This window comes from Aptenodytes forsteri, unplaced genomic scaffold, assembly GCF_000699145.1.
Source record: "Aptenodytes forsteri isolate BGI_AS27 unplaced genomic scaffold, ASM69914v1 Scaffold273, whole genome shotgun sequence".
NCBI classification, from domain to species: domain Eukaryota; kingdom Metazoa; phylum Chordata; class Aves; order Sphenisciformes; family Spheniscidae; genus Aptenodytes; species Aptenodytes forsteri.
In genome coordinates this window covers 1,927,252-1,942,629 of record NW_008795041.1, presented here as the reverse complement: position 1 = coordinate 1,942,629, position 15,378 = coordinate 1,927,252, and the positions used below count along the sequence as shown (strand labels likewise).

General features: G+C 43.7%; 1 protein-coding gene across 2 annotated transcripts in view; it reads left to right on the top strand.

Moving 5' to 3' along the window:
- Positions 1–15,378, top strand: part of PHKA2 (phosphorylase kinase regulatory subunit alpha 2) — a 43,304-nt gene that overhangs the window by 27,828 nt on the left and 98 nt on the right. The window contains exons 22-30 of one of the 2 annotated variants that reach the window (XM_019471437.1): positions 1,714–1,793; positions 2,043–2,121; positions 2,247–2,376; positions 4,327–4,428; positions 5,087–5,205; positions 9,759–9,926; positions 11,919–11,972; positions 13,338–13,538; positions 14,062–15,370. In XM_019471437.1, coding sequence (XP_019326982.1) covers positions 1,714–1,793; positions 2,043–2,121; positions 2,247–2,376; positions 4,327–4,428; positions 5,087–5,205; positions 9,759–9,926; positions 11,919–11,972; positions 13,338–13,538; positions 14,062–14,235 — 1,107 coding nt within the window. In that variant the 3' untranslated portion in view covers positions 14,236–15,370. Of the gene's footprint in view, positions 1–1,713; positions 1,794–2,042; positions 2,122–2,246; positions 2,377–4,326; positions 4,429–5,086; positions 5,206–9,758; positions 9,927–11,918; positions 11,973–13,337; positions 13,539–14,061; positions 15,371–15,378 lie in introns of those variants that run through there. The other variant, XM_009276887.2, reaches the window with a different exon arrangement.

The following is a 15,378-nucleotide window of genomic DNA, read 5'->3' as shown; positions in this document are numbered from 1 at the left end:
TGGTGAGGTGTCTGGAGAACAAGTCTTATGAGGAGCGGCTGAGGGAACTGGGGTTGTTTAGCCTGGAGAAAAGGAGGCTGAGGGGAGACCTCATCGCTCTCTACAACTACCTGAAAGGAGGCTGTAGCGAGGTGGGTGTTGGTCTCTTCTCCCAAGTAACTAGTGATAGGATGAGAGGAAATGGCCTCAAGTTGCGCCAAGGGAGGTTTAGATTGGACGTGAGGAAAAATTTCTTTACTGAAAGAGTGGTGAAACATTGGAACAGTCTGCCCAGGGAAGTGGTTTATTCACCATCACTGGAGGTGTTTAAAAGACGTGTAGATGCGGCGCTTAGGGACATGGTTTAGTGGGCATGGTGGTGTTGGGTTGACGGTTGGACTCGATGATCTTAGAGGTCTTTTCCAACCTCAATGATTCTATGATTCTATGATCTGTACTGTGAACTGTGCTAATGTTGGCATGGACTGAGAATGTCACACTGTAAATGATTTTGAAGGCTTCATTTCATCTCTGTTAATCAGAGATGCTTAGTTGTGTGCTTTGAAAGCTGTAGTTGTCATTGGTAATTGTCTATTGCTATTGTGATAGCATGGACACTTTTGGAGCACCGAAAACATGTTCTGCCGATTCCTTTCCCATTAGGCAGACAGTCTGCCGTGTGCGTGGATGTGGCTGTTCAGAGGCATTAAAGTATCTGGGACTATTAAATGGTAACAAGAAAGATCCACAGTAAGGGTACATATTTGATTTTGAACATTACAAAAAAGTTTCCTCTCAAGTACTCTAAAGTATTTGTTTAATTTCCTACTTATCCCTGTATATTTCTGAAGAGCTCTTTCTCTAATTCCTGGCCATTTTCAAAGCTTTGACTGTCACACCTAGGATGCCCTATTTTAGTGACAGTCATATCTGCAGGGAGCAACTTGTGATAATCGCCCTGCACGGTACTTCATTAAGCACATAACCTTTTCCATCCTCAAGACATGATGGACAAGCAGTACAGACATGCTCACAGAAAGCCGTGTGTGTTCAGTTGAGAAGATACTGACAAAGAACTGGGGAGGAAGAGAGTAGAGATGGTATGTTTTGTTCCACGTTAAGGGAGGGAAAACAGACTCTTCAAAATCAGAGGAACATTGTTCCGTGAGGTCTTTGATTCGGGATGCTAAAACAGGTAAACTAAACACCCACTTTTAAAGGAGGTTGATATAAAAGAATAAACACTGTGGTGCTGGGGGAAGCACCTATTTCAGAATGTATCAGGGTGCCTAATTCAGGAATGTGATGCAATACGTTCGGTGTTTGTTTGTTTTAAGAGATATATTAGTATGCAGGATTTTTTTTTTTAGCTAATACTGCCAAGTTTTTCATTGATTAAAAATAGTTTTTTGTCTTAAATAAAGAACAAATGTTTATCTTATGATAAAGTCCTTTATTGATCTGCCAGCCCCACTGGAGTCCCTAATCATTATGCTGCTGATTTCACTGAGCAGGGAAGCAGGCTTTCAGCCTGGGCAGACTCTCATAGCCTTGTTGACCTCAGGGGATCTTTGGCAACTAGTTAACAGCATTCTGCTGGATCTGCATGTCTGGTAATTAATAGAAATGCATTTAAAAATTGCTAAAGAAATGCTTCATTTTTGGGAATTAAAAGCTGTATCACTTCTACATGACTCAGAGAAAGGTCTCTTGCTTTCTGTCGCATTGTGATAGGCATGCACAGACCTCCTGTCGCACCACAAGCAACTTACAGTTGGCCTGCCACCAGAACCCCGCGAGAAAATTATTACCACGTAAGTTGGAGCTCTGCCTCAGTTACAGAAGCAGCCTGTCCTTCATCTTCCTGCCGGTACCGTTCTGCTGCTATTATCTTGTTTTAAAACTTACTCCTCACCTTCAGAAGGAATTGCAGCCACCCAGGCAGAATCGTAGGCACCTTTGCGGTGCAAAGATGGTTTCTGGGTGACTTGGTTCCAGTGCTTGTTCAAGAGGTTAATAGCAAGTGTCTGAGTCACTGCTAATTGTGGTTTGCCTTCTTGCAGCCCACTGCCACCTGAGCAGCTCACAGATCTTATTTATGAAGCCAGCGGCCAAGACATCAGTATTGCAGTCCTGACACAGGTATGCAGCATGTGTAGACAGGGTTCTTCGAGCTGTGCCCAGTGTGGCGCCAGCGTTTGCTTTGTGACTGGGAGAGCCGAGAGGACCCACTCTGAATGGGTGCCCTTATGGATTTGTCCTTACAGGAAATAATTATGTACTTGGCGATGTATGTCCGGTCACAGCCTAGTCTTTTTGTGGAGATGCTCAGGCTCCGTATTGGTCTGATAATTCAGGTGATGGCCACTGAGCTGGCTCGGAGTCTAAAATGCTCAGGTAAGAGCAATTTTAACATAAGGGTACTTAGGGTGTTATTTCTGCTTCACCTCAGTGGTTGGTTTTTCATTTGTATGTTAAATCCTTTTATTAACTTCTTCAACCAGCATGTGCAGTTACAAACTTTGAAAATAACTTCTCTTTTTGACTTAATGAAAGATTCCTGCCCCTCCATCCCCCAGTTATTCAAACTGAAGTGGATATTAAATACTTAAGTCCCCTGACTTTCAGTAGGTGTTTGAGGTCTGGGTCATCAAATCGCACACGTGTGTGTATTTAGGGACCCAATGCCACTCATGTCAATGAGAATTAGGACCCTAGGTATATTCTGAATATTTGAGCCTTAATTCATACTTCTGGTAGTTTTTATTCAAAGTAACTTCTGATCTTCTTCCTTTTATGTGTAAGCCTTCTCCCCTTGAATGTGCTTACCTGAAAAATATTTGCTGTTTAGATTTCAGCTAGTAATATGTTATTTTGCCAGGAGGTCAGTAAAAAAAAATTCTTATGGGCTCCCAAGATGTTGCATATACCCTACAAAAACCCAATAATTAAATAACAAACAAGTGGTGCAAGGCAAAAATATTTTCAAACTCATTTTGGAAGAGAAAAGTGAAACTAGAGAGGAATCACGATTGAAGAGAGATCTGAAAATCATGGAAGAGTTTTGCACATTTAAAGGGATCAGAAGTCTAAGAAGGAGCAGTCGTGAAAAGTAATCAAGTTAATGTGACAAATATATAGTCAAATGCTGACGCTTACGAGCATGATCTGGGCCATATTTTTGTGGCTCAGCTCTTGTTACCATTTCTAATGCCCTAGCACACCCTGAAGGGGGATAACTTTGTGGAAGCATATTTTCTGGTCTCCCCGGTTTTCTCCCTCCTGGAGTGAAGTGCGGGTCCCTGGGAGTTGGTTAGATGGAACCCACTTCAGTCGTGAAAAGTAATCAAGTTAATGTGACAAATATATAGTCAAATGCTGACGCTTACGAGCATGATCTGCGCCATATTTTTGTGGCTCAGCTCTTGTTACCATTTCTAATGCCCTAGCACACCCTGAAGGGATAACTTTGTGGAAGCATATTTTCTGGTCTCCCCGGTTTTCTCCCTCCTGGAGTGAAGTGCGGGTCCCTGGGAGTTGGTTAGATGGAACCCACTTTGGACGCTGCTGCTCGCTCGAATTTGAGTGGCTAGCTGCCACTGGGAGGGTGGCAGGTTTCTCCCTTAGGAGAAGTTGACAAAAGGAGCCAAGTAATTTTCTGGGATAATTCTGTTTCTATATGAAGAGTGTACAGAAAGCCCTGTTTCCCCCAAACCTGTAGCTGAATAGCGGAAGCTGCTTTTTTCATAGTGCAAAGCCTCTCTTTCCTGGGATCGCTTTTGTTATTCCTTAGCCTTAAAAGCCAGCTGCTTTGTACACTGCCCTCAGCTTCATTGTTGCCTTTTCCATGTTCTCCTGTGGGAGACTTGTCTGTGCACACACGTGTGCTCATGTGTATGCATGTACTTTTTCTCTCTCTCACCTACAATCAAATAAAACACAAGCCTTCCACATGCATGCATTTCTTTATAACTCTGGCTCTCTAATTTATATCTGCATGTCATCTGCTTCTGGGAGATGGCTGTAACACCTTTCCAAGCGATCTTGCTCTACAAAGGAGCAACTGCTTTCTCATCATCAGCTTCAGTGAGATTTCACACAAGATGCAGCGTAGTATTCACTAATGCAAATAGCGTTGTTTCCATGCAGTGTTTGTTGTTTCGTCTTGCAATTTATTTTCTTTGAAATGTGACTCTACATATTAATTTTTTTAAAGGAAGTGCTAGCCACAAGGGAAATGTGACTGAACTTCATTCAGTCAGCAGTTCACTTAGGAAAACAACCTATAAAGCAACCTATAGTGATGTTTGTCTTTTTTTTTTTTTCTTTTTGTTCTGTTTCAACTAGGTGAAGAAGCTTCAGAGAGTTTGATGAATCTAAGTCCCTTTGATATGAAAAATCTCCTACACCATATTCTCAGTGGAAAAGAGTTTGGTGTGGAAAGAAGCTGTAAGTTGTCCACTTGGGTACTTGTATATTGTTAAGTGAGAACTATAAATACAAAGTTAGATTGTCTTAGAAGTAGGAATCTACCTCTTGGTACGTAAAATAGAGGTATAGGTGATGTGTTAATCATGAGTGGCCAGTACCTGTGTATGTCTGTTGTGGAATAAACAAAACACCTATGATTTCAGTGCAGGACAACTTCCATAAGATTGTATCAGGTTTTCAGTGATACGAAGGCCAACTTTGAAAATGAAGAAATTTTATATGACCGAACGAAGACCATAAAAAGGGCATGTCTAACATGCCTTCAAGGAGCATGTCTGTGATGCCCAGGTATTCCTGACTGGCACTTCGGCTTTCTCCCGGGCCATATTTTTGTGGCTCAGCTCATGAGCCCTCACAGACTCATTGCAACTCTGATGTCTTTTGAAGCTATGATTGCTCAGTGTTTTGGAAAATCAGGTCCCAGTATCCAAGTATGGATCTAGGCCCCTGACTTGATGTAATCAGGTTTGAACTATTGACATGATTTGAAAGGATGCTGTCACCAAGAGCATTGTACACTTGTGAAAGGATATGCTTTTATCTTTAACTTCCAGATAAAAATTCATCTGTTTTTCTACCCCCTAGAATTTTAAAAATGTCTGTTTGCTTCTTTTAGTGCGACCTGTAGATTCCTCTTCGTCTAGCCCTGCGATTTCTATTCATGAAATGGGGCATTCTGGAGCAACCAAAACAGAAAGAAGTGGTATTACTAAATTGAAGAGTGAGATGAAGCAGGTGAGGGGTTTCTGTCAACGCTTATCAGAAAATGCAGCTGTTCTGGTACTGTGTTATGTTGGATTTTTGTGTGTTAATTTTAGGAGACCGTTTTTATTGCCAAACAGATTCTTGGTAAATGACAGAAGTTCCCAAGGATCCTTTGATTTAAAGCTGATCGCTAAATAGAAAGCAGTAAAGGGATGTTTCCTCCAAAAATATACTTCCTTTTTTGTTCTTGTTTTACATGCTGAATATAGAAGAACTTGAACAAACTAATGCATTCATGGCATCAACTGTAAAACAGCTCTTTAATCATTTTCAGTGAAGGAAAGGTCAGATGTGCAAAGTGAAGCTTTCATGCAAACAGTGTTCATTTTTATACTCTGTACAAGTTGCTAATGTGGTCCACATGCCTTTTGGAAAAGATACACTTGGAAAAGAAATCTTGGTTTATTTTCTTCCTGTTTTGTTTCTTCAGGAATGGAGGATGATTACTGCTAGAATATATATATACTTAAGTTCCATACTTTAAAGTACACAGCAACTGAACATATGAAGTAATACCATAGAAAATACCTCCAAAATATTCTGAATGAATGTGACTGATTGTTTTGTTATGAGTGTTTTTGATTTCTCTTTTTTTTTATGTTTCTATTAGTAATTTTCTTTTGCACTAGATAAATAGGAAGGTAGTGATCAAGTAAAATACATTTATAAGAATGAATGCCATCATATTGTTCAGCCTGGAGAAGAGAAGGCTCCAGGGACACCTTATTGTGGTCTTTCAGTATACAAAGGCAGCTTATAAGAAAGGTGGAGAGAGACTTTTTGCCGAGGCCTGTTATGACAGGACAAGGGGCAATGGATTTAAAATGAAAGAGGGTAGTTTTGGATTGGACATAAGGAAGAAATTTTTTACGAAGAGGGTGGTGAGCCACTGGAACAGGTTGCCCAGAGGTGGTGTGGATGCCCCATCATTGGAAGTGTTCAAGGTCAGGTTGGACAGGGCTTTGAGCAACCTCATCTAGTGAAAGATGTCCCTGCCCACGGCAGGGGGGTTGGACTAGATGATCTGTAAATGTCCCTTCCAACCCAAACCATGCTGCGATTCTATATTAGAAACATATTTTTGAAAGACCCTCTCTTCTGAGAGCTTATCAAGCCTGATTCGTTTAATCTGAGGCCATTTCTGTAAGCTTCTGAGGAAGTATGTGATGTTTTCCTTTGATTGTGTGAAACAGATTTGCTCGATAAGCCTTCAGAAAGGAGCGGCATTTCTGCATGGTCTTGACGTGGAGCGTTTGATGGCGACAATAAAGTTCAGTTAATGATTCTTCATAGGACATGATCAGGCAGGGAAGCAAAGGCACCTGTGAAACGCACGGTGTCTCACAAGACCTGGTCGCCTTGTTTGTGCCATACCACTGCCTAAGCATGGTCATGGCCGAGCCTCGTGGTACGGCTGTGGCTGTGAAGGTGCTGCTAGCTGCTTTCCACCAACTCTGAAGTGACTTTGGGTGTTCAGACTGAGCAGGGCTCGCAGTCGTATGGCGGGTGTGGGACTTCAGGGCCTTTCCAGGAAGGAAGAGGGACTAGGCACTAGGTGGCAGCATTATTTTGTTTTAAATACAGAGGTGGGCCTGAGCTGAAACACTTGGACCTTTGCTGAGGTTGGAAATGTATTTCCTGCGTTGCTTTTGCATTAGACGGAAACTTGGTATTTTGCACAGAGGAGGAGTTGGCTGGTTTTATTTTTGTTCCCTGCACCTTGCCATTCACGCTGCTTCCTGCTACATCTCACTGCATTCTCTGAATAATTCACTAGATACTAATTTAATGTCATTTTGGTGGGGGGGAGAGGGGGATTATATTTGTGTTACAAGGAACATTTCAAGTACTTGCACTAACATCTCTGCACCAGAGCTCAGGTGTTGAGTTGACTGCAGCTCTTTTGCTGCCGTCGTTTCTTGAGTCTGAACATCAAGCATTTGCCTGGCTCTGAACCATTAACACTTAATTAGGAGGCATGGCTTGGGGTGGACAGTTACAGAAAAGTGCTGTAAGTCCGAGGTGGTACATCCACATTTCAGCAAAAATTTTGCCTTGCTGCTGTTTGTTTAGCGCTGCCCACCCAGTTGGCAGCCCGCAGACTTTCTGCAGCGAGGTGGCCTTCTCGTGCAAGGAGAAGCTGCTGATGTTGCAACGAATGGGGAGTGGAAGTGGGGAGCTTGGGGTTTTTTCCCAGCGCTGAGTCACAGGGAAGCTTTTGCATGCATCTTAAACTGTGGCAGTTTGTGTTGGCCATGCTTGGAGCTCAGTGGATGGCATGGGAAGCTCGTGGCTGCACCGCAACCAAGGAGGCTCCTGGCACGGCAGGGTCTGCCTCGTCGTGACCCTGGGAATCGGCAGCAGCTGCCCCGAAGTCAACTGAAGTGCAGCACTGCAAGAGTCCAGGGGCTGTCGCAGTTTTTGCCTGAGTATCTGAGCTTATTCCATGTTTCTTGTCTTTGCATGGACGGGTTACTTTACTTAACCTTGTTTGCATCCTGTTCCGTCATGGCTGGCTGGCTGACGTGTTGGTGTCTGATTTTGTTTTGTAATTCTTTCATGAGGGCCACTCCATGTCCAGCATCATGTTCGCTTCTACGGTAAAACACTGTCTGCAGCTCTGCACCTGCTCTTCACCCTGTGTGTGTGTGTGTGTGTGCAAGGATCTTAGCTCTAGACACCTCCTGTGGCTTCTCCTGCATAAAAACTTGCTTTCAAACCCTATCTTTTTGTTTTGTTCATCTTCATTGGGAACCAATTCTCATTAGTAATCTTTTAATAGAAGTTGAGTCTCGCGTTTAGATCCACTTAGTTATTCTGAAGCTTAAGCAGTTGTAGCAGATAAAGCACTATAGCAGATTTAGCTACCTGATGGTGGATTATGCTACAGGTGTCATCAGTATTTAAAAGTAATGTAGTGTTGATAAATGCTGGCAGTCTATGGACATTAATGAACCCCAAACAGCTTCAGGTTGCTGAGACAGGGTTTTTATGGGCATGGGTGTCTCCTCAGGCAGTCATCTTCTTTCAAGGCAGAGAACTGTAGCTCTTCTTAAGCTCTCGCTGTTAAGAAGGAAGATAATTGTTTAAATATTTTACCAACAGAAACTTCAACAATTTAAAGTAAGTCTGAGGCTCCAGATCTGTCATGAAGAGACAGAAAGCTTGCAGCTATGAGTGCACTTTAAACTGGTGGTTGTGATTCATGGTTCTCTGCGTCTGCAGACTTGCTGTCGATGGCACACCTCCCAAGTGTCCTAAATACACAACTGCAGAGCACCACTAGCCCTGTGGCCTGGCGAGACAACTGCCAGGTTGCTGTTGCCTCTCTCTTCCCACGTACCAGAAAGGCAGGCTTCAACTGTGTGTTTGATTCAAGTGCACAGAATTGTTCAGTGAGATCTTTGCTTCTCCAAACCACCTGAGTAGACAGATTAAGTGTTGTATGCAGATGGATTTCTCTACTTTGGCACCCACCCTCCTGCTGATCTCCTGCATCCCTTAGCTCTGCGCAACAGGGTGGAGGAAGTTCTTTCCGTCTCAGTGTGCAGTGGAAAGGAATAGCATGCATCAAGCCATCAAGGGAACACCACCTATGCCTCACTGACACCAACAGGAGCGAATATGGACTTTGTTTGCATTTGCTGGTCTTTTTGCAGTGCTTGGCTGTGTAGAGTCAGTGAGCCTATCCTTTGCAAACGTACAGTTTTCGTTCTTATTTCCCACCTTCCCCAGTACTTTGCTCAGGCAGTTCCTTACTCAGAGATGATGGGATTTGAGATGGGGCTCTCAGTGAAGTCCTTTCTGGGCTGAAAGTAATAGGCGCAAAAAGGAGTGAGGAAACAGAAGAGAAACGGTCTCTGGGAGTGCAAAGAGTAGGCAGACTGCATGTGTGGAAATGGGAACAAGAATTTAGTGGTAGTGCCACACCTTTGAAGATGATTTGCTGCCTAATTTAGTCTCCAAGTCTGGTAGAGTAAAATAATAGAGCAATAGTGACAATAAAGGAAACAAGACTGATACTTACAGAGAGGCAGGCATGATGATTACGTGACCACATGAAGTCAATTTTTCATCTACTTGCTTTAATGGAGCTTTTTGCATGGAGGACCTCTCTTGCTGGACTCATGGACCTTTTGGTTCTCTTACGACCCCGAGCCCCAAGTCCAAGTCAGACCTACCTGCAAATCCTACCATCTTGCACACCAGTGACACTGCCCTGGCAGCCAACTCATGCTTGTTAAAATAGTCATGCCTTGTGTTGAACGAAGCAGTGAAGTTTACTGGGTTGTGCCTTGTTGAACTGCTTGCCTGTTTTGTTGAGAAATGATTGAAGTACTGGAGAAGCGAAGCTTGTGAAGGGGAGAGAAAGGGATCAATCCTGCCTCGTCATCTTGCATGATATCACGGCCTGTGTTTTTTCCCTGGTTCTGAGGTGGCATTGTAACAGAATGATGTATTCACCAGGAGTAGTGCTTGGGGTGGTAGAAAGCAAATAACCAAGGCTTTAACGTTTCTTACAGAGGGGCAGTACTCCATCGTCTCCCACTAGTACTTCTCCTACTGGCTCCAAAGGAGAGACGAGCTGGGGTGACCGAAAAGGGCAGTGGCTGCGCAGAAGGAGGCTTGATGGTGCTATTAACAGAGTTCCTGTTGGCTTTTATGAGAAAGTGTGGAAAATCCTTCAGAAGGTAAGTTGACAGCCAGGGAGGGCTGGAAGGAAGCAAACTGTACGGTAACTTGGGGAGGTGGTGGTCAAGAGGCGGCGTGTTGCCGGGAGTTGAAGTTGGTCTTCAGCTGGAAGACCGGTGGAAACTAGAGTCTTTAGTAGAAGCATGTCTCTTGAACATAAAAGGGCTCCGTTAACACAAGTTCACGTGTTTGTTTGAAAGTGTATTTTTCTCTGAAACCGCTGGCGCTGAATTTTGGCTGAACGATTCTGTTCCACCACCATCTGTTTTGCATCACCCATGGCCTAATGTGAGTTGTGGTCAGTGCCGCTGAGGGACGCTGCAATGCAGGGCAGTTCATGCGCTCCAGTTCAGAAAGGATGCAAGGAATGAAGTAGGAAACTGCACTGACTCTTCCAAAATGCCTTGAGATCTCTTGCTGGCTCTTCTGAGCTGTATGGCATTCTTAACATTTTTTTGTTTGTTTTTAAGTGAAAAGTAATCCTTGCCAGCACCTTGGAGCTCAGGGTGTATGGAAATGTCTTGAAGCAGCTCTCCAGGAAGGAAGAGAGGGGAATTATGAATTCTTACTCATTTCAAAGTGATTATGCACCCGTTCTTCTGCTTTGTTGAATGAAAGCCAGCATTTGGCACCTTGCAGCACTGAGCTGTTCACGCCTACACAGTTGGGAAAAATGTGCATCACCAGCTCAGGTTGATTTTGGTTGTCCTTCTAAAATCACTTACGCTAAAGCTGTTAGTGTTGATGTCGGCCAAGATGAGTCATATATGACCTCGTGGCTATTTACTAATGGGATCTTTCAGTAGAGTGAGCATCATTTCTGTCCTGACCTAACGTAATAGCTGGGAGCATTGGAATGGTTTTCTGGCTATTAAAATCAATTGTGCTTATTTAAGTTGTCTTCAATATTTCATTCTTAAACTCTCTTTGGACTATTCATAAAAGCTCTTTCTTCTTCTTCATGCGTTTTTGTACCTCAAGTACCCAGAAATGTCATTCCTTAGCCTGCCTTCTCACCATTTAGGTTTTGTCACTCTTCTCTTGCGCACCGCTTGGTATTTCTAACACCATCTCTCCCCCATCATTGGTGGCCCATGCCCAAGCACCACAACATGTTGACATCCTTTGAGTTGTGGTGCCCTGGACCTGAAACACTTAACTAAATGTTGTTTTAGTGAAAATGAAAAATAAAGGTTCTCACTTTCGTGGTCTGTTGTCATGCTTTTGCATTATCTTTTATTTATACATCCTTTCCCACAGAATGTTCTCATTGATTTGTTTTTCTCCTTTGTGCGCCTCTTGCTGTAGTGGCTCTCTGAAGTATTTTCCTCCCCTTCAGTAGCTGGACTGGAACACAGCACGCTCTCTACGTGTCATGTCAGGCTATTTCTAATGTTTGCCAGGTTACATAGTAACTTCTTCAGCAAAGGTGAAATAATAGTTTTAACAGGTTTTGTTGTTGTTGTTTGGGGGTTTGTGTGGGTTTTGTGTTTACATGTTGACATCCTTGAGTTGTGGTGCCCTGGACCTGAAACACTTAACTAAATGTTGTTTTAGTGAAAATGAAAAATAAAGGTTCTCACTTTCGTGGTCTGTTGTCATGCTTTTGCATTATCTTTTATTTATACATCCTTTCCCACAGAATGTTCTCATTGATTTGTTTTTCTCCTTTGTGCGCCTCTTGCTGTAGTGGCTCTCTGAAGTATTTTCCTCCCCTTCAGTAGCTGGACTGGAACACAGCACGCTCTCTACGTGTCATGTCAGGCTATTTCTAATGTTTGCCAGGTTACATAGTAACTTCTTCAGCAAAGGTGAAATAATAGTTTTAACAGGTTTTGTTGTTGTTGTTTGGGGGTTTGTGTGGGTTTTTGTGTTTTGTTTGTTTTTTTTTTTAACTGAGGGTTGTTACATATTGGCCAGTATCAGAGAACGCTCAGATTTGCTTGCAAGAACTGTAATTTCTGTTCATTGTCAAAATGTTGTTGTTTCAGTGCCATGGTCTGTCCATTGATGGGTATGTCCTTCCTTCTTCAACCACCAGAGAGGTACAGTAAAATGCCAGTGATTTCGTAGCCCCGTGACTGAATGTTTGGTTTGACTGTATAAGATGCAGCGGGGCTGCTGTTGCAGATCCTCGGTTTTAAGAAGGTTAGAAGATCTGGACCTTGCCCCAGCACTTCTGCCAGCTTCCCCGGGGCTGTGCAGATGAGTTCCTGCCAGGCAGGCCTGGGAGCAGGTTTGTGGTAGGTTTTCCCCTTTGCCGAGCCTGCCCTCTGCACACCTTCCCTGACCCCGTGCGCCCACGGAGCAGTGCCTGAAAGAGGGTGGCTGATGGCAGTCCTTCGGGCAGGGCGAGAAGAGAGCACAGCTTTGTTGGAATGAAGCAGGCACGTTACTTGCCGCTTCTTTTTTTTAATATGCTGCAACAGCAGCCAGTGTATTTTGGCATCACAGTCTCAAAAGTAAATACCAGTTAAGGATGATTGTTTCTAACCAAAGCTTTGACTCTTTAAATCCATAACCTTTCCTTACATTTTTTTCCTGAGTTGGATTGCCACTCTGTCTTTAGGCGCTCTGGCAAGTTTTGAATTCACGTCTATGAAACAAACTCCTGTGAACAGTAATCCATCGGCGCAAGAGAGGTGCTTGTGTGCCTGAGACTGTTGTCCTGTCTGGTTCCCTCAGATTTGTCTCTGGCTTCCTTTCCTTCTGAGGGACGGTGGTAACAGCTGAAAAGAGGGGCTGGAATTTTCTGCCAAATTTAAACCTGTTTTTGCAGAGTGGAGAGCTTTATTTTTTCCTATTCTGTAGATAAATAGGCTTATATATTTTCAGCCTGTCAGACCTAGACAGTATCTAATTTTGCTATTTAAAAGAATCAAATGAAATAAGCACAAACCTCCTAAGGCAGCAGCCTCTCACGTAACATCCATACAGCTATGCCAGTGCAAATTAGGCTGCTCTACAAACAATATAGCTTTATCTCTGTGTGGAAAAGCATTCACTCTAAGCGGGTGGTTATTTCTAAAACGCGACAGTAATTTTGGCTGTGCGACTAACCTGTGATGCCAGGAAGATACTTAGAAGGCAGAGTGCGTGAGCCCGCAGCACGAGGAGCAAAGAGGTGATTTGCCAGCTAAGCATCAGCAGTCCTGCATGTAACTAAAATGTGTGTGCGATGGGTTGCAGGGCTGGAGCAGTCTTCTGGGAGTTGCGTAACTGTTTGCAGGATCAGGGCCTAGCAACACAAAAAGTTTCTGTAAGTGCTAAAGCCGCACAAACATTTTGTTCGCTTCAGCCAGTCTACCCCATGCGCAGAGAGGAGCATATGTTTAAGTGCTTGCAGGATGAGGGGAACTAGTCTTTTGGATTTGTTAGTTTTTCTTTCCATTTCCACTCAAACTTGCCAGATGACCCCGTGCGAAATCAAGTTTGCTGTGCACGTGGAGTCGGTGCTGAACCACGTACCCCAGCCCGAGTACAGGCAGCTCTTGGTGGAAGCTATTCTCGTTCTCACGTTCCTCTCTGACATCGAGGTGAACAGCATCGGGGGCATCATCCACGTGGATCGAATCGTGCACGTGGCCAATGACCTGTTTCTGCAGGAGCTGGTGAGTTCAAAGGGCAGCGGTGGGAAGCCTCCGCATTTGAAAATTGTCCCCTGCTCCTTTTTTCATATGTGTGGTGAGCTTGATCTTATCCTTATTCTTTCCCCTACAAAGACAGACCAAATCACTTAAGTATCTTCTGGAAATATATTTGGAAAACTAATTTAAGAATTGTGGGAGATTTAAAGGGAATAAAATTGTAGTGGCTAACGAGCTCTGAAGTAAGTGGGTAGATTGAAGTGAAGTTTTTGCTTTATCAAGGCATTAGAATTACCAATATTTGAGTAATCCCACCCGCCCCCCCGCAAAGGACAACAATCCGCGAAGTTATATGTTCCTCATTTACTTACACGGATCCAACTAAGTCATGTGGCTCCTATAATAATCCTGATTAAAGTTTTCATGAGGGAAAGGAGGATTGCTTTCAGTATTCAGCACAAATGCAAAATCATAATGCGGCGGGGTTTTTCCAATAAATAAGCATGCACGCCTAACTTTCCCTACTTCTTTGCTTGTCTCTTTCCAGAAATCATTCGGAGCTACTGGTAGTATCTTGGAGAAAGACGTAGCCACAGGAATCTGCCACTTTTTTTATGACAGTGCTCCAAGCGGGGCCTATGGCACCATGACGTACCTAACAAAAGCCATAATTATTTATTTGCATGATTTCCTGCCTAGCACAGGCTGCGCGATGCAATAAGCGATGCCTCACGCGGGAGGGAAGGCTCAGGAGCTCTTTCTCCCCATTTCCCTGTCACGAACCTCTCATTTAGTTGCTGCATGTATGTGTGCCGTGCCCTACCTCAGCATTTTACGCTAGTCGTCATGCTACGTGCATGCCTACCTGCGGGGGACAGGTAGGTGGCCTTTGGCCTGGTTTTAAGAGAGTGTGCGAGAAGTAAAAAATAAGGAGGCTTTTTCTGCCCAAAGTGCGTAAATGTAATTCATATTAAATTAGCAAGAATTACACAGTTCTGCCAAGGGACAAACAGATTACTCTCTGGAGATGAAAAGGCATAATAAAACGAGGGAGCTGCATCTCAGGCGTAAAGTCTCCCAAATACGGGAAGTGATGGAATTCGTTAAGTTTTCTCCTGCTGTGTGTAAATGTACATCATTGTGAATCGCTAATGCACAGTGTGAAACGTCCAGGGAAATGGAAATTACAGGAATAGGATGTATTTCTAATACGCGTTTATCCTGATTCTCATCTCATTTGCACCTAGTCAGTGCGGGGCTAACGCCAGTAGAGACAAATGTCTTACAATATCCACTAATTTGAGAGGGATAGCCTCTCTCAGGAAGCTGTGTCTGTCTTTAATCTGAACAAAACAGCTTCCTTCCCTGCATCCCCAAGGCTTTGGAGGCAAAATCTCAAGACTCCGGCTTCTCCAAGGTGACAGACAGTTTTATGCCTGTAATCTTTTCCTCTGAATGGAGCAAGATAAACCTCTTCCACTCGAGCACCCTTTCCGAGTCTCCCGATCCTTTCCCTTGCAAATAGCCTCAGAGTTAAGAACGGCATAATTGCCACCCTTCCAGCGCAGCGTGAGTTTATGGAAGGCTTTGATGTTTCTCTCTTCCCCCCCCCCCCCTTTTCCTTTTTCTTTTTTTTTTTTTTTCTTCTTTTTTTTTTTAATTTGAAGTCGCACTTGTCACATGTAGTTAGGGTTGGGCTGCCTGGAAGCCTCCCTTCAGACAGGTCCCAGGTTAGTGCCTGCGCCTTGAATCTGTCCACTGGAAACCAGTTTCTGTGGCTGCTCCGAGCTGCTTCAGGGGGAATATGTGTGTCCTGCAGGGAAATGGCTCCGTGGCCATTTAAAATGAAAACAGAGGTAGGCTG